The sequence below is a fragment of the Carassius auratus genome, chromosome 49 (assembly GCF_003368295.1).
Source record: "Carassius auratus strain Wakin chromosome 49, ASM336829v1, whole genome shotgun sequence".
NCBI classification, from domain to species: domain Eukaryota; kingdom Metazoa; phylum Chordata; class Actinopteri; order Cypriniformes; family Cyprinidae; genus Carassius; species Carassius auratus.
This window is the reverse complement of record NC_039291.1, coordinates 10,698,374-10,717,137: the sequence shown is the minus strand read 5'-3', so window position 1 is coordinate 10,717,137 and position 18,764 is coordinate 10,698,374. Positions and strand designations below refer to the sequence as shown.

At 36.0% G+C, this 18,764-nt stretch overlaps 1 protein-coding gene across 13 annotated transcripts in view; it reads right to left on the bottom strand.

Moving 5' to 3' along the window:
* The window catches only part of LOC113066182 (connector enhancer of kinase suppressor of ras 2-like), a 75,578-nt gene extending 61,242 nt beyond the window's left edge, over positions 1-14,336 (bottom strand). For 9 of the 13 annotated variants that reach the window (XM_026237917.1, XM_026237919.1, XM_026237924.1 and 6 more), the window contains exons 1-2: positions 13,717-14,335; positions 1,414-1,577 (exon numbers count right to left, since the gene is read on the bottom strand). In XM_026237917.1, coding sequence (XP_026093702.1) covers positions 1,414-1,577; positions 13,717-13,780 — 228 coding nt within the window. In that variant the 5' untranslated portion in view covers positions 13,781-14,335. Of the gene's footprint in view, positions 1-1,413; positions 1,578-13,716 lie in introns of all 13 variants that reach the window. The other 4 variants (XM_026237916.1, XM_026237918.1, XM_026237921.1 and 1 more) reach the window with 1 other exon arrangement.
* Between the last annotated feature and the right edge of the window lie 4,428 nt (positions 14,337-18,764).

Below are 18,764 nucleotides of genomic sequence, written 5' to 3'. Positions count from 1 at the left end.
AAGACAAGACAAGTCGTTCTAGCAAAACATTAAAAGGACAGGTTGAGGAGAGACTCAGTCTAACACAGATGTGATAAATATCCCCCTGTCGCCTGTTCCCTCCCAACATGATGCTGACATTCTGAAAGCATGGGCTGGTAAATACCTCAACTGAGAGATTCGAGAAAGAGGAAGAGGAAAAGCAAGAGAGAATTAGATGGAAAGCTAGTTATTAAATGCTAGATAATGTAAAAGGCTCAAGCGGTCCAGAGCAAATTTCAGCTTAAATCCTTTTCCCATCTCCCCGCTGTCTGTACTCTTAGTACCTTTTTGAAAATTATTTTCAAGCCACGGAACGTCACACAGCAATACAAATTAGTAAAAAGACACACACACACACATCGCAGATACAGAATAAGGACACAGGAACAAACCCACCTAGTAAAAAGCCACATTTACATAATGTTTGAGTAAGTTTTGTTTTTAGAACAAATCTGTGTAAAGATTTCCCGGGATAACAATATTATTATCTCAGAAAATGGGGGCTGACTTTTAAGAGAACATGAAATGACATTTGCAAGTGATGTTTTTCAAAGTCGAACAGAATATTAATTTGACTGGATTTTGCTCCAATATTATTAGTTAATTTGGGGTTTATTTATGCATGTTTTTAATATTTATACATATTATTTTCAAATGTTTATTATAATAATTTTATTTTGTAATTTTAAGTTATTAGATTTTAAATTTTTTTTGCCTTTTCTTCAAAAAATTGTAATCAAAATAAATTTTTTTTTTATTTTTTTTTTTTTATATAAAAATATTTTAATACGGTTATTTTAATTGTAAATTATTCGAATTCTTACCTGATATATCATGTGAATTAAGACCTTGTAAATTAGGTAATTTTATTATTAATTTGTATTTTTTAGATTTTTATATATATATATATATATATATATATATATATATATATATATATATATATATATATATATATATATATATATATATATAATGTTTTAACTTTTTATCTTATGGTAAGTTATGCAAAATAAGTAATGCATTTTCTTTACATTATTTACATTACATATTATAGTTACACATACATTACATAGTATTTCCATATTATCATTTTTCATATTTATTCATATAAAAAATGTATAGTTTTCATTTTAAATTATTAGATTTTTTATGCGTTTTTCTTATTATGTATTGGGTGAAATAAGACCAGTAAAATTAAGTAATTAAGTAAAGAGAGTCATTTACTATGTCAATGATTGTAGACGTTTCATAATGTGATATTGTTTTTCTCAAAATGATCTTGATATCTTCGTCAACATGGTGCAGTAGGAGACTCAGTGTCCACCAGCTGATGGGGTGTTAACCAGCAGATGAAGGATCAAGGATATAAAGGAGTGTGAAGACTCTCACCAGAGCGCACAGCAGGTCCACAGCTTCCAGGATCAGCTCCTGATGTCCGATGCGGGACACCCCCAGATCTTCCAGCTCCTGATGGGTGATCCTCAGCAGCTGGTCACCTCCTACCTTCTCCCGTTCAAAGTTCTTTATATACTGCTGCAAACAGTCATCCAGACCTGTAGAGACATCAAGTAAACATCATTACTTGCAGATTACAACATTCAAAATCATCCCAAAGTATGTGGAATTAATGGTTAAAGTGCTTATATGGTACATGCAACAGTGGAAGATGTCCCCATATGACCAGTGTACATTACGACTAAATTGTAACATTTAGTTATGAGTTTAGCATGTACTGTACAATGCAATGTAAAATATAACATAAAAGCAATAATAATATTATCTAATATTAGCCTTGTGTGAAATATTGTTAAATTAAGCATTAGCCCGGTTTCTGTTAGAGAGTCCATGAGTCATGCAGGTAGTGTTGATGATTTAATAATTGCTCATCAGAGCAATAATAGTGGACAAGTGCAAGGTTTCTGAAATATTTATGTATATTTTGTTAATTAAATTCAAAAGCCTTTCAGTTGACCACTATTAAAGATTTATGCAATAACAGTCATTTAGACATCTGCATTGTATGCAAGCATATAAATATACATTGAAATAAACATCGCCATATACAGTACATATTTATATTATCAAACATAAATGTTCATTGCTAGCACAATACATAGATCTCATAATACACAAAATAAGATTTATACCCATTTTGGTATAACTGATTCCAAAACATTTTAGTTCATTTGAAGGAATAGTTCACACAAAAAGTTACATTTGTTAAAAATGTACTCACCCTCAGGCCATGCAAGATGTAGATATTTATTTGTTTATATCTGTCAATATAAGTATTTTTTTATCAGAACAGATTTGGAGAAATTCAGCTTGCTCACCAATGGTTTTTGCTTGTAAACAGTGCTTTCTGTGCATATTTCTCTCCTGATTCAGAAGAGAAGATTTATTTTTTTCACTGGAGAAAGCAATATTATAGATAGAGGACTATTTTAGCCTGATGCAATGGTTTGAAGCCAAACAACACTATAATGATGGATTTATTACAAACATGCAGCTTTTCACAATATTTTAATTGATGGATTGGAGTTTTATTTAACTCTCATTTTGACGGCACCCATTCACTGCAGAAGATCCACTGGTGAGCAAGTGATGTAGTGCTAAATTTCTCCAAATTTGTTTAGATGAAGAAACAAACTCTACATCTAAAACTTGGATGGCCTGAGGGTAAGTACATTTAGAGCACATTTTATTATTTGTGTGAAGTTTTCCTTTAAAGCAGTAGTGATTTATAATGCATTATAACCTCGTCAGGGTTGTCCATGCCAAATTTCTCTGCAGTGCAAAATCTTAATAAATGCAACTGCTTCAGACTTTGTTTACCCCAAAAGACAAGACAAGACAAGAGGTGCCACACTTATACACGATGACTGACAACCTGTGTTCCACCTCCACTGTGTGACATATCCATCAAACTGACTGTAAATAACATCTAAGCCACATTGCAACCTTGAAGCCTTCCCATGTTTGAGCAAGAAGTACATTTGATGGAAAGGAAACATCCATGTCCAAAAAAAATAACTGCATTTAAATAGAATTTGTGATGGACAGAAACAGTTTGTTTAAATTAGACCATAACTTCAGCCATTTTGAGATTTATATCAGTCTAGAAAGCTCAATGTCCAGATTAAAAACAGTCTTAAATCAAATCAGAAATGAAGGCTGCACTGTCTAATGTCTCTGAAAACTGACAGGATGCACACATAAATCAAAATAATAAAGCTACTGTCAGCTACACAGGAAAGATGCGGCTTCGAAGGCTATAAATACCAAAAAATAGACTAATAAAGAAGGAGTGATCTAGCAAGTTTAGAAAACACCACCATTCACAACTGTCACCATCAAACAGGTGACAACACACACTTTCCATAGAGCCACACTTGTTGGACGGCATTTGTCAGTCTTGGGCATTCTGTTGCCCAACGGCCTCAATCTCTGAACAGCTGCTGTTTGACACAACGTACATAACTGCGGGATTCACATATTTTGCTTACAGAATGAGCATGTGTTTAGAATGGCGAATGGCGAATGGAAGATGGAAAGTCACAGGAACTCTTTTTAATCTCACTAGCTGCCCTTTAATAATGAAAACTAATGCAACTATCATCATCCAGCTCATTAACAGGACAGGCCAAACTCATTTGCCAAGACAGCAAGAATAACAATAGCTGTCATTACTGTTTATAAACAATATCTGGCTCATTAATGAGCGACTGCTTCACTTGTTAGATAATTAGTTGGTGATCCCAGGTCTGAATTTAACCTGGAAGGGACTGCTGAAGAGAACAATCTCAAAGTGTACGTGATGACTGATGTCTGTTGATGCAGTGACCCTGATTCACATACTAGACAGGTGCAGTGAACAATTAACTGTTAGCTAATGTTGTTAATAATGAGGTGTGGGCAACAGGATGAAGTGATTTAGAAAGAAAAGTATGAAATAAAGGAAGAGAGGATGTGAAATCTCATTTTTAATTTTGGCAATATACCTGTGACGAGGGTGGCCCCTTAAATGTTCATATATTCAAGCAATGACCATTTATTTTAGCTAATACTCACAGACATTATTATACACTATGGCTAATAACTGAAAAGACAGCTATTAAATTACAAATCTAAAAACTACTGTCTGTTTTTTTACTAATACTAACTAATACTCTTAATACTCTTAAGGGTGCACAGATGCACAAACAGGAAAATAAATAGAGATATTACAGGCTAATAGCAATGATTATTTATAATATTGTGACCAAATCTAGTTTTTATTGCCTCTTTTAACCCTCATGGTTCTGTAAAGATTAACTTGCTTCTATTTAGAAGATTTTTAATAGTTTTTAAAGAAGACTATTATGCTCACTGAGGCAACTTTTCTTTGATCAAAAATTCAGTAAAAAGAGTACTATTATGAAATAATATTACAATTTTAAATAACCATTTTCTATTTGAATACAATATAAATATATCATTTAGAGTCGTGAGTCACATGTTCCTTCAGAAATATGGTGATTTTTTTTTTTTATTATGAACAGTTTTGCTGCTTAATATTTTTGTGGAAACTGACTATTTTTTTCAGAATTTTTATTTTCACGTTTTAATGCATTGTTGTGGAATGAAAGATAATTTATTTCTGTCAGAAAAATCTTACTAACCCCAAACTTTTGTACAGTAGTGTATATTTTCATGTTTGCGGTCCCAGAGACCTTATTTTCCCTTCAATTCTTTAAATATGTTTCTCTGATTTAATCAAGCACCTTTACAAACATTTTATTAAAAGATTAACTTTCAAAAACTGAAAATGTAGAAAATGTAGTCCAATACAGTGAAGAAACGCTTTACTTAATAACGTTTTAAAAGATAGAATCAGCTTAATTTGCTCCCACCCATATAATGTTCCATCTACAGAGAAAAAGCTGAGAAATACACACTTAAATAAGCAGACATGAAGCAGCAGTGAAGACACACTGTTATCAGACAGCAAAGGTGCCCCCTGCTTACACTCAAGCAGCTTGTGATTAATTCATCACTGTAGTGGATTAACGAATCTGAGATATTATTTACAGATCATATACTCTGTCCTGAACAGACCCCACTGTCTCGCTGTCTCGGCAAACCCTCACTCATACTGGAGTATTAGAATAACCTCGCTCTGTTATAGTGCATTATTCATTGCACACAGCCTGCTCCTCTGACAGGTAGCACAGTAAAAAATGCAGTGAAAGAGAGAAAACGCTGGAAAATGGGCCAAAAGGATATAAAGAAAAAAGCTTAGCCTGAGCACTTAAAAAATGACACGTATTAAACTCCTCCCAAACTTCCCCTAGATAAAACAATCTGGAGTTATTTTGATCACACTGAACCTTCCCATCTATTCCAGGTGCATTCTAAGTAATGTCATTTAGTCATGCTTTTCCTTCTATATTCTATGCATCTTCATTGTTCACCTCATTTCTTGCAGCCGTGCAGTATTATGCAGACTTGGTGACCACTGAAAGGGTTGTTGTGAAAACTGTTCATAGTGTTTTCCTGATTTGTTTTAAGGCTACGCTGGTGATTTGTGCAATTGTAATGGTACACAAATAGTAGTGATGGAGTAACTACTTTGAAACTGTTCATTATAAACTGTTCAATATTTATAATTTAAAATAGTTCAACGAATCTCAAGCTACCCTTTTAGCTCTTTTTAAATCTTAGTTACAATAGCTACACACAAGTTTACAAGGAAAACCAAAATAAGCACATGGAAGCCATTTAAGAGGCGAGCAAAATCGTTTTTAAACACACAAATATATATTTTTTTATCTTTCCAAATGAATGTTGTTGTTCTGCACTTTTTGTTCATCGGGGAATCTCAAAAAGTCCAACAAAAATTAAGCAGTTCAGCAACTTTTCAAGGTTGCTAGTGAGTGTTTCTTGAGCAGCAAATCCGCATATTAAAATAATTTCTGAAAAATCATGTGACACTGAAGAATGGAGTAATAGCTGCTGAAAATTCAGCTTTTGCCATCACAGGAATACAATTATAAATAATAGAATTTTAAATTGTAATAATACTTCACAATATTATATATGATATATTTTATATTATATTTTACTGTGTTTTAAATTAATCATTGAATAATTTAAACAGATTAATTTAATTAATCATCTTTTAAAAGCTACATAAGAGAATTTGCTTTGTTTAATTACAGTTAAGCAAATTTATTGAAAAAAAAAAAGCAGTAATGTATATGTTACAAAGCCACTTGTTGGGAAAGTTAGCATGTTTCTGGAAAATGTACTGTACACTAAGCTACTGTCACTCTACTGAATAGTGTATTTATGTTTATGTTATTGTTATGTTTATGTCACACTGCAAGTGTTCTGATTTGGGCCACTTTTATATGTTTTACAATGCGATCTCAGTCTGAACAGTCATATCATATTCATGCAAATATTCTCACACATTTTCTCAGTGGCCTCCGTGTATGAGAGCATACTGCTTGCCACAGCTTTGGCTGCTTGCAAAAAAAAATGACTTAAGTAATAAATCAGAACTGAGCATTAAGGCTTACAAGTGTGAATGTAGCCTCAGTTACAGTTACAAAAAGGTGTAACACCCCTGAAAAGAAACATGAACACAGACTGCAAAAGGATGGGATAAGAATACCCATGAATCAGCTGTGAACTCCTACCCAGGCTTTTTGCCATTCTGTCATGACACCACCTGCGATGAGGCTCTAAAAGTGTGTGCATGTGTGTGTGAGTCCATCACTAAATCTCAAAGCCAATGGGAACTTTCTGGAGATGAGAATTCATCAGTTAAAGCCTCAAAATGAGCCATCCAGCTGTGCAGAGCCGGGACTCAAGCCTCTGCTGGAGTAGGACAGCTGATGGACTGGATCTTGGACCAACAGTGAATGTTCATAAATACAGTCTTCTCCAACAAAATATAAACACAGTCCCAGATTGGTTTCTTCTCTGTGATTCTGAACAAAATATAACTGGTTCTTTGTGTTTCTGATGTTAACTGCTCTTCAGAATGACATTCTTGAGGCTGCATTATAGGTTCTTCAGATCAGCCTGTTCCACAGCCGTTATCTGAGAAAATAACCATATGTGTGTATGCTTTGACATGCGATACAACCTGAGAATGAAACATTTACCAAATTCCTATCCCACCCCTTCCTCATCTCACTATTCCTCGTATCTCTTCACTTTCCTTGCAATTAATTTTTTAGTAAGCTAATTGTGCCTTTGAATGATTGCGTAATTTTGTGATTCTAATTATGAGAAATTCAATTCATTGTGCAGCCCTACTACTGTTGATCTTTCGATCACCAAGCTCTGACAAATGGCAAACAGCGCAGCACGTACAGCCTCTTACCTAGTACATACTGTATCTGTACCTTTCTGAAGTATTTTGCTGAATATTCCTCTCTATATTGCAGTTCTTCAGTTCTATAAAGTGATTCAGAGATGACTCACACCCTTTACACCCACCTACAGCACACAAACACACTTTTACACTTTTTCACAGGAGGGAAGAGTCGCCCTGAGCCAAGCCACACACCCACACACCCACCCCTCGAAGCTGCAGCCCAGGACGCAGCGCTAAAGCTCTGCGTGTGTGTATTATTATTCAAAGCTCTTTAACCTCACTTTCTTCCTCTCGCTCTTTACCATTTCTGTATTTCTGTCACACACACACACAGTCAATCCTCCCCAGCTCCGACACATGTCATATGAAATGTTCAATATTCATCTGTTCCCTTAGGACACACCCCGAAGGCAGGCCTGGAATCCCCCAAATGTCTTAGTTGGAGAGCCTGATATGTGTGTGAGTGTGAGTACATATGCTCTGATGACCTCCATAAGCGTGTGCTATACATTTTCCACACAAGTACACTTCCTTTAACCTCATTAACCATCAGAAAAAGTACTAAAGCATTCTGAGCTCAACGCCATAAACGACAGCGTCTCATTTCAGGCAGACGGCTGTAAAAAGCTGTTAATGCACCTTCCTACATGACAATCAATTATGCGGTGTGGAGCAGAGAGAAAGAGACGTGCCGTTACATGGTCTTTCATCTTTCTGTCAGGATATTTCAAATGAAGCTGCGGTTCTTCTTCTGCTCAATTGGTAAAAAAAAGAAAAAAGTTTAAGGGAAGAATGGCGTAAAGGAAAATGAGTTCAGGGTTTTTGTTCTTGAAGCGTTCTGAATAATATATAATCGCTGGATCTATGTGCATGTAGCAGCCGAAGGGGAAAAAACACAAACGCGATCTCTTTAGTATCTCAGTTGTTTCCCTTGGACAGTCATGATATACTGCTGTATCCGGCAGTATCCAGATTTTGTATCTATTTATTATAAACAATGTTTTACAGAAATATTCAAGTTTTGTTTTCCCAAAGGAATTTCCAAAGGAATCTGTGGAGAAATCTGAAACAAAGTTGATATTTAAACGACCATAATATCCAGATTCTCAGAGCTTTTATCCACATTTTTGTTGTATAGTTTTGTAGTCTGTATTTCAATACCTGCTTCTTTTTAATTGTTTTTGTAAGATTATTAATAATAATAATAATAATAATAATAATAATAATAATAATAATAATAATAATAATAATAATGATCAATTACAGAAATATTCAAGTTTTGTTTTTCCAAAGGAATTCAAAAAGAATTTTAGGCGGAATCTGAAATTAAGCTGATATTTAAATAAGCAGCCAGCTTCTTTGACTTTTTTATTCACATTTTTGTCATGTAGATTTATAATCCTACTGTATTTTAATAAATTATTCTTTTTTTTCTTTTTCTTTTTTTATAAAATAACAAATTATTTATTATTATTATTTTATGCAATAATATATTATAAAAAACTTTCAAGTTGTATTATTCCAAAGGTATGAGACACAGTGGATATTTACAGGAGCACAACAGAGTCTAATCAACTATAAAAGTCATTTTATCTATTTATCGTGGCATCTTTGTGATGAACAATTCTCAGTCATTGATTTTGATACCAAAATATCTCAGTTGGTACTGATTCAGGACTTGAATGGTCCGTCAGCAGATTTCTAGGCTCTAGCGCACAGCTCCCAGCGCCGGTCAGTTATATTGAACACTCCCTCCAAGGCAATGACTCTATCTGAAGCACTGCTGCCTCCCAGTAAAACCACAAGCCACAAAAGCACAGCAAGACCAGGACCACAGTCTAACTGGGAAACCACAGAGGCTAGTTCGAGTTCAGTCAAAGTACTCCACCCTAATCTTTACAGAGATGCAGACATTGGCTTTAGCGACAGGAATTCAATCAGAGACTGTTTACTTCTCTATTCTCTGGAATGTGTTGGCCAGCATAGCAGATACATGGCACTTTCCACAAATAGGGCCTGACACATACAAAATAGGACCTGAAAAAGTTTTTTCTAACAATAATCTGGATAAAAGCTTGATAGCTTCATCCCCATAGCTTCGTGTTGTGTTAATTTCATATTACATTCTATCGTTTCTAATACTTAAAAAAAATTTGTGTCTCTGGTGCTTTTACTAAATGAGCATACTGTACTCATGGAAAGCGATGCACACTGGTAGCCGCAGGAGATAATTATACATAGCACTTATGGGAAAAAGCAAGAAAAGGAGAAACAAAGTAAAAACTAGAGATAGAGAGATGGAGAGAACAGGCTTGTTGTCTATCAGAGTTTGTGAGGCTGCAGTGATGTGACAGAACTTGATTAGATCTAAAGCCCTGTGGTCAGAAAGCTAATCAAGAGGAAGGAGCAGTCAAACACACCCACAGACACCCTGAAGTTGTTTCCAGCTGTTGCATTTCCAACACCGCAAAAAAAAAAAAAAAAAAACAAGGTGTTCGATCTTTAAAAAGTGAGGATATGAAGGCTTACTGCTGACTTAATTATTAACATGGAAATGCCTTGACTAACTTTATAAGGTCACATTTCCATTAACGATAATCTGCCATCATTGTAACAAATACAAATTTAGTTTAAGTAACACTAAGAAGTTATTCTATGCAAATTGCAATATTATGTCATAATATGTACTTCAAGTTTTCGATGAAAAATGCATGGACAGCAAAACCTCACATGAATTCTGAGACATGAGACTTTAATACATGAAAATGGAATTTTAGCAAAATATTAAAATATGTATATAGTTAAACATAATTAAATCCATTTAAAAAAATACACATCAACATATATTAAAACTAAATAACAAATTATAATTATCCACATTTGTTATATAGCTTTATAGTTTACTGTACGTTGATGGTTTTTCTTCTATAATAATAATAATAATAATAAAAGAATACAAAAATATTCAAGTTTTGAATATTTTTGAATATTTATTATTATTTTTAATATTTATATATTATTTATGTTATCATTTGCAATGATTTTGAATTAAATTAAATTAATTTTGATTATATAGGCATCAGCAATATAACAAGTTTACAATATTGCTGTCTAATTCACAATCACAGTATTGGAGATATTTTTGACCAAACAGTGCAGCTCTTACAAACAGTCCCACACCGAACCAAACACATTGTTGTTTTAACCAGACAGTGAGGACATGCTATTTCAGAATGGAGCAAATCATTCTATTAAATCTTGTAAGTCTCCAGGGTACAGGCTGATGTACCATTAAATGTCCTGCTGCATCCTCAGCCTCATTTTATAACCACTGTTTATTAAAAGGCCCAGCATATAAGACACAACAACAATTAATCATAGAAAAGTTATATATTCATTCAAGAGCATTAAAATTCAAGACTTAGTAATCCTCCATTTAACATTAATCAGTCCTAGTACTACGTCTTGCTTGCATCTTCATCTTCAAGGTCCTTCTTCATCTCTGTTCTTTCAGCTCCATATTTACTTATTAAATGCATATAAATCATGATGCATGCATGTGGTGCTGCTGACACAGAACACCCATTCACTGCACCTGGTTTACGCATAAGTCATGGTACTCTCGTGAACGGCAGCAGAGAGGCTGAGAAGAGAAAAATTGTTGAATAAATTTGCTAATTTTATTTAAAAAAAAAAAAGTTTTAAAAATTTAATTTAATTTAATTTGCACACAAAAAGTATTTTCTGTAGCTTCATAAAATTACGGTTGGCTGTCACATGTACTATTTTAACGATTTTCTTATTAAATGTCTGGGCCTTGAACGAGGTATTTCTCTTGCTGTCTCTGCAGGGTCAGAAAGTATTTTTAGTAAGTAAAAAATATCTTCATTTGTGTTCCGAAGATGAACGAAGGTCTTTATGAGTTTGGAATGACATGAGGGTGAGTAATTAATGACAGAATTTTCATTTTGGGGTGAATTATCCCTTTAAAGGTCCGTTCACACCACAACCATAACGATAATGGCACAGATAAGCGATGTCAACGGAATCACTTTTTTTTTTAAGCTGATGAATGATAAAAACATTAACACATAATCCTGCTTTAAAGAGCTTGACCATTTAAAGTGGCAGATGACAAAACTGCATCCAACAATAAACAGAACATTATTATGGGTTGGTATAGACACTAATAAGATAGTTTTCTTTATAGTTATCATTCTTGGTATGAACGGACCTTAAGTCCCCCCTTAAGGACCTCGGTGGTCTCTTCCAAATGCTTTGCTGATTCTGAAGTAAATGAGTTTCTGCCACTCCAGGCAGCCTTCAGAGCACCAATACACCATTCCAGCATTAGTGAGACTTTAATAATGGCATTTAGAGAGGGCCATAGAGGGGGTGTGCTGAGTGTAATGTGTAGGCCTGGGGGTGTGCGCAGCATGTACATGCATCGATAAAACACTCACTGACTCTCTGAGTCACAAACTGAAAAATACATTTGCTATAAGTCACAGTTTGACCTAAAGCTCATGTACATATGTACCCCTCCAACACACACACACACACAGCAAATAAGCCTCCACTTCAATTCAGCCTGAACCAGACTGATTCAGCTACATCCTGTCTCTCTGTAAGCTGCATTAGCTGTGCTATTAAATTAATCTGCTCTTCACAAGCAGGTATAATACCGCAGCTCTATCTTTTGCAGGTTATGTACTTGTAATTAGGACAGTAAACTGGGGTCAGTACCAAGCCATTAATGGGGTCTAGGGAGATATTACAGCTCATAGATACAAGTCTTAATGGATGAATGATGAGACAAACTGATAGAAAGCACAATAATAAATGTAATTACAATCACTAAAAGTGGTACACATAACAATCTGAATCCAAAATGAGGGCAAAAAGCCCTTCTTTACAGTCCTGACGAAGTCTTCTGCTCTGATGAATAGTCTCTCAGCTGTTCCTCACAGATGCTCACATTGATGCACAAATGACAAGACACAAACACTGCATAATTCTAGTACACATGCACTTGCAAAAGTCCATGATTTAATGGGAGAATTTAGTTCCAGGCTAAAGCTTTGACCGCATATTCAGGAAGACCAAATGTATTTATTTGTGTTAATAATCTGAATATAGGAGGATGTTACTCCCCAAAATCTAAAGTAGCTGTGAACTAATGCCAAAACTATTAAAATAGCACAATATGCTGCAATCATAACCATCATTATTTGCAAAGGCAGAAGCCTCATAATGTAATTTCTACTTCGTCATTACATACTAGCTCGAAGACATGATATTAAGAACAATTGTATGTCTGAAACCTTATAACAAGCCTTATATCACAGATCTGTGAATCATTATCCCACTGGGACGTGTTCGAATCCTGTCATACAACCTCGATAACTCACTGCTCGATTTGTTATCGTGATGACGAATCTGGACACGCCGCCCACGCCCACGAGAGCAGAGAAGGTGAGTAATTGCCCCCTCCGCCTCCGCGCATCAAAGATTCTGCTTCTCTTCTTCAACTAATACACGAGGAAACTCCTAATTATACATGTTTAATGAAAAAGGTAGTTTTTGATGCTCTGCCACCAGCATTCCCCATTACTGGTATTGTACAGCTATGTCGTGTTGAATCGGAGTTCAAGCTCCTTGCCATAACAAAGTTAAATTCTCATCAATTTTATATAAGATGCTACATATGTGATTTGATATCTAAGTTATATGGCTTTGAGTGCGGTCGACTTTTTAAAGGAATGTCTGTCTGTCGACGTTTCAAAATGTATTTAGTGTCAACTTTCTTAAAGACGTTTTAAACAGAAAGCGTATACATTTGTGAAAATATATAGTAAAGAGATAAATAATTACGTTAATCGTGTTTTGTCGTATCCCATGCAGCTCCTGACTGAAAGCGCTCGAGGCCTGACGGCGAATTGTTGCTATGGTTACCTCCTCAGGCAAACGGGACTTTAGTTTGCTAGCAGCGATTTAATACTTTCCAACTAACTTGTGAAATAACTTTTGTGGATAGGTTACTAAATTTGAATTGAAACGAACATACAAGTAAAAAAACACATACTTTTAAGAATTGTGTTTTAACTTCTCCTTCGACAGACTCCAGCTTTGCCTGATTGCCATCATCAACAACAGACACCTGTACGCTTCACTACTTGGACAAAAGACATCAATAATGCCAAACTAGAACATAAATGATCTCCTATATCAAGTGAAATGTAAGGCATCGTGTTTTTTCTTGACTACCCTGCGCCATTAGGTTAGTAAACGATGGGTTTAGGGACCAAAACCGCATCACGTACCTTTCATCCAGTCCACAACTTGACTGGGGCTCCATTTACTAACAGGTTCCATGACGAGAGCCATCGCGAAACTTTCTGTGGTTGCCCCCTTAACACGGCTGCGAGGGGCAGAAGAATTGGTTTAACGCAGCTCTGGGGAGCTCAGATCGGTGGTCTTACGTTAAGCGCCTAGATTTGGCTCCCGGTTACGCGATTTCATCCCATCCAGATTTGCGCATCCAAAGCGTCACAGCGAACGACATCAAGCGCATTCCTAACCCGTTACTCCTGCAAACTTAAGGGTTTCTTATTATAAAAACCCATATCTAAGAGCCCGAATCTGCTCTTATCCTGGCATAATGTGCCATGCTCAGCCGGGTCCCCAACAGTCGCGTCTTCATGCCATGCACCAACTGCAGTCTCTCCTGTTTCTTCCTTCCCCTCCCTTCGTTTTCTTCTCCTCTTTAGGGGTCTGTACCTTTCAGAGGTGGACTAGTGAGTATATAGAGTAAGACAGAGAGAAATGTGCTGCGTACCCACGGGGACTCAAGTGAACGTTGCTTCCAAACGCAGCGGCGAGCTTTGATTCAATTGGGCGCGCGCTCCTCCTGTGGGTGGTGCGGCAAAGTGAATTTGACTCGCGCGCTCGGTTTATTTCCCACGAGGATAAAAGGCTTTCGGCCGTATTCATTTTAATGAGGGCACGCTGGTTCACCCTGCTTCAGAAACTCTGTAAAAGCAGTGCACGCAAAGTATTTGTCTGGAATATCTAATGATGCCCTATAGAGGGGCTATATTTGCATGAGACGTGGCCACATATGGGGATATATGTGACTAATGTTATGGTCTAATCCAAAATGATGGAGGACCATGGAAGCGTAAAGCATAAGAGTGACAGGAATATAACGCAAAGATTCATAAATGGGAGGTCAATCGGTGCTAGTTGCCACACATTTCACTCTAGTGAACATCTTTCAGGGTAGGTTTATTTTTGAAAGTCAATTTCTGAAAGTCAAGAACATACCCTAAAGTCTTAAAACGCTATTAAATTATTTAATTTCCATGAGAATATGAAAAGCATGCAGCTCATTTAACAAAACTTTGTTAAACAATGAAGTTGCCTCAACTGGAACAAGCAGTCATGAAAATGCAAAAACCTTATTTTAACTATTGTTTTGGCCAGAAATGTTGGCCTTGGCCCTAAAATGTCAAGAAAATATCCTTCAATTTTGAAAGAAATGCTAGGTTTTTGAAACCAAAATATAAAACAGCTATTTATATGTAACTCATAAACAGAGCCATTTGGCTAAAGGCATTTTAATTTAACATTAGGTCTAATGAAAAAGATCTCAAAATTAAACTCGGAATCATATTCAGAATGTTTAAGTAAACAGCTACAGCATCTATTATTCACAGAAAGAGTCCCAAAAGAAATATAGGTTCTTAGCATAACAATTAGATAGAAAACTTTGTTTATTGAGCTTTATTATTGTTGGCAGCCATGTCTAAAGTAACTTTCTTTGCCTTAGGAATTTTGTCTTAGACCTCTTAAATGGTTCACTGAAACACAAATATAATAAAGTACTTTATCAAAAACATTTCTGTTTAAAAGAAGTTGAGAAAAATGGCATGTTTTTCCCAAATGATGCTGAGCAAAATCCTTTTGAGTTTTCCCTATAAACTGAAGTGGTCTGGCAAACTCATCCAACATGAACAGTTTCGGCAGTTCACCATCATCCCTGCCCTTCATCCTGGCTGCCTATTGATTTTGTTCAAACTCATCCTTACTTCAGAACCAGAGCAGATGGAGCCAGAAGACTGGAGTCGGGCCCAGATCAGGCCCCTGTATGTCAGCATGAATCATACAACAGATTCTGTGGGACCTTACTGATCAGAGACTCAGTGATCAGTGGGCTCTGCCCCATAAACATGCACTCTTAATCACAGAGGGAGGAAAGAATCAGAGCAGGAAAAAAGGAGCTGTCAGATTCATCTAGCTCATGGGCTTTTTAGTGCCTGATTTCATATTTGTCCCTTAAGTGTGCTCTTTTAGCAGAGCTGTGTGTGACCGCAACTGCTTTTGAAACTGATCTTTGTCACAATGTATGGCATTTTAATTGTATTCTCGCATATTTGGTATAGTGTGCCCCCTTCTGATCATACAGAGACATATGGAAAATATCCTTTTCTAGCACCTTTAACCAAAACAAAAAAGATTGATCTCACTATTTATGTATGTTTTCTGTAATAGCATTGCCATGCAGGTTTACTAATGTATATACGAGTTGTGATCTCGTAATAATCACATGCTTATAGAGTGAGATCTGGATATCATAGTTTTAGACACACAAGACAAGCTTTTCCTTTCCACTGCTTCCCGAGGCAATTGAATGTCAGATAGAAAGATTCTGTCAGCTCTGCTTCCTTATGCTGTTTTTGCTGTGCAAACAGGGTGGTAAACAAACAGCTTCAGATGGATGGAGGGGGGGGGATCGGCTTCAGAACGCATTGCTGCTTTTGAGTGGGAGGAACTAGGGTTTTTTTATTATTATTTCCTGCCGGCCTAGATGTTGTGGAGATGTTAAATTTATTCCCCAGTCCATGATGCTTCTACTCTTCTCAAATGGCAAAAAAAGAGAGCGTATGCTATTTTGGGAAATGAAGTGGGTTAGCAGTGCTGTCTGACAGCTGCCACAGGGCTGCTTATCCATAATAAACAAAGCTGGGTGAAATATGTTTGTGTGGCACCAAGATACCTGTGTGTCATGAGAACAAGCTGAGAGGTTGTATACTTGTTCCCTTTAAGCCAGAGTTTCCTTTTGGAAGCATGATGTGAAAGGAATGGTCAGTCATGCTGCCAGTTATTACAGAACATTTCTCCACAGTTTGTAAGGAACAAACAAACAAATATATTTTTACAAGAATAAAATTAATATGGCGGTAGGGACAGAAAGATTTCCTTTTAATCGCTAACAAATCTAAACTACATCAACAATAATTTAAATCATAAATAAGCAGATAGAAAAAAAATATATTGCAACTTAGCATACAAGTGTGCACAAACCAATAAATAAGTATAAACACTCCAAATATATATATATATTTAAAAAAAAAATCATTGATGATTTCATGTAGGTTACTGTTAATGTTTTGTAGCTCTTTGATTGGAAAATGTATTTACCTGCAGAGTCCTTCACAAGTCTTCATGAACTTCAAGTCTTCATCACTGGCAAACATTAGAGTAATTTTGCAGGTTTGTTTCTGATTGTAGAAAAATATTCGCTTAATCCATCGTTCCAGTTTGTTGTTATGAAGTATCGTGATACTGTTTTGTAAAGTTACCAGGGTGAACTACCAGAATGATTCGGACTGAATCACAACCCAGTTTTTATGAACCATTTAGGGTTTTGTTAACACGCTTCATGGGAACAAGCTAACTAAGCTATCTAAAAAAGAGCATTTCTTGCAAATTGAGAATCTAACCATACTCCAGAAATTATGGGAAATGTGAATGATGATTAATGTATTTACAAATATAAAATGTAAGAATTCATAAATGTCCTTTAACAAAAAGATGAGCTTTACTGTACAATGTACATTATTACATCAGTGTTACTCAACTAAAGATTGATAAATCACTTTGGTTCAGTAGTCACAATGCCTTTTGATGAGCCTGCTCTTCTGCTATTGGTCTCGCTGGTCTGAGCTTCTCTCTCTCTCTCTCTCTCTCAGTATAATAACATAACCGCTCTGCTGATGGATGGCCGTTTCCACAAAGCTAAACAAACACTCTCCAATAGAGTGATTGCAGGCCATTAAGCCATTCTATCAAGACCAACGGACAAATATCTAGAGGAGCTGGGGTCCCTGTGGTGGGGATATAGATCTATTCTTCAGCCCCCCACTGTCAGCAATTTTGGATTAATCTCCAGTTTAGATTTCAGATCCAATCTTAAGGCCAATCTGTGTGGACCACAGTAACATGTTTTTTAAGAGTCAATTGATTACAACTTTCTACCAACTCCTAGATCATTTTCCAGACACGACAGAGCACTGAGTTATTTTACTTAATAACCCACAGCATGTGGACTATTAATTATTCATTTCAGAACTTCAGTGAGGGTTGAACTGGAGGGAAGGGCCTTGGACTGTAATGGTAGGAAAATCCTCATTTCATCTAAATGGGGCAAAGACACCCGAGAGAGGACATTGTGGCCTCCTATCTGAAGCTTGGTCTTTTCTAAAAAAAATAATAATAATAAAATAAAGATAATGACAGTCTGAATTTACTAGGGCCTCCAAGCAGTGGCTTAAATTAAGATTGTGTGTGTACTGATAGGGAGAGAGTGCTAAATAATTATGCAAGTCAAGGGCAGACTGCATTAAAGTAGGGGTAAAAAATATAAAGTTTGGGCTCTTTTGATTAGGGACAGTAAGTGGCCCCCTAGCAACCACAAAGCAACACACTGAGGACAGACATTTCCATGGGTAGGTTTGCACACAAAATCAAGTTTTCTCCATTTCAAACCTTTTTTTATTGTGTCTGCTACTCTGTGTTTCCACCACCAAGGAAGATTTATGTACTTTATTGACAGGATGTAATTTAGACCTAAAGGTTGCACGAATCAACTACGGTCTATTACACTATGCATAATCAAACCTCTACATTTTTCACTCCAGTTGCTTTTCTCCTTCTCCTGTCTCTATGGTGCTGTATAATAGCTCAAGTACTTCAGTACCACAACAATGTTAATTATGAAAGAAAAAGGACGATGAACAGAATTTGAGTGCAATACTAAACCCTAGTGTTCAAACACTGCAGTGCAGAATTTATGATTTATTTATATAACTGCATAACAGACTTTCAGGCTGGTTTGTGAGCTGTTCCATTTCTAAATGTATTTATAATTTAAAATAGTGGGTTCCACTTTTCTTGCATGTCCATGATCCTCTCAATGGATTAGGTTGCTTCTGTTCTGAACATGTTCCTGCGAGATTGTTCTGCAATAACAACACAGCAAAAAATGGATGTGGTAAAACCTTGATTACCCACTGAAACAACAATTACA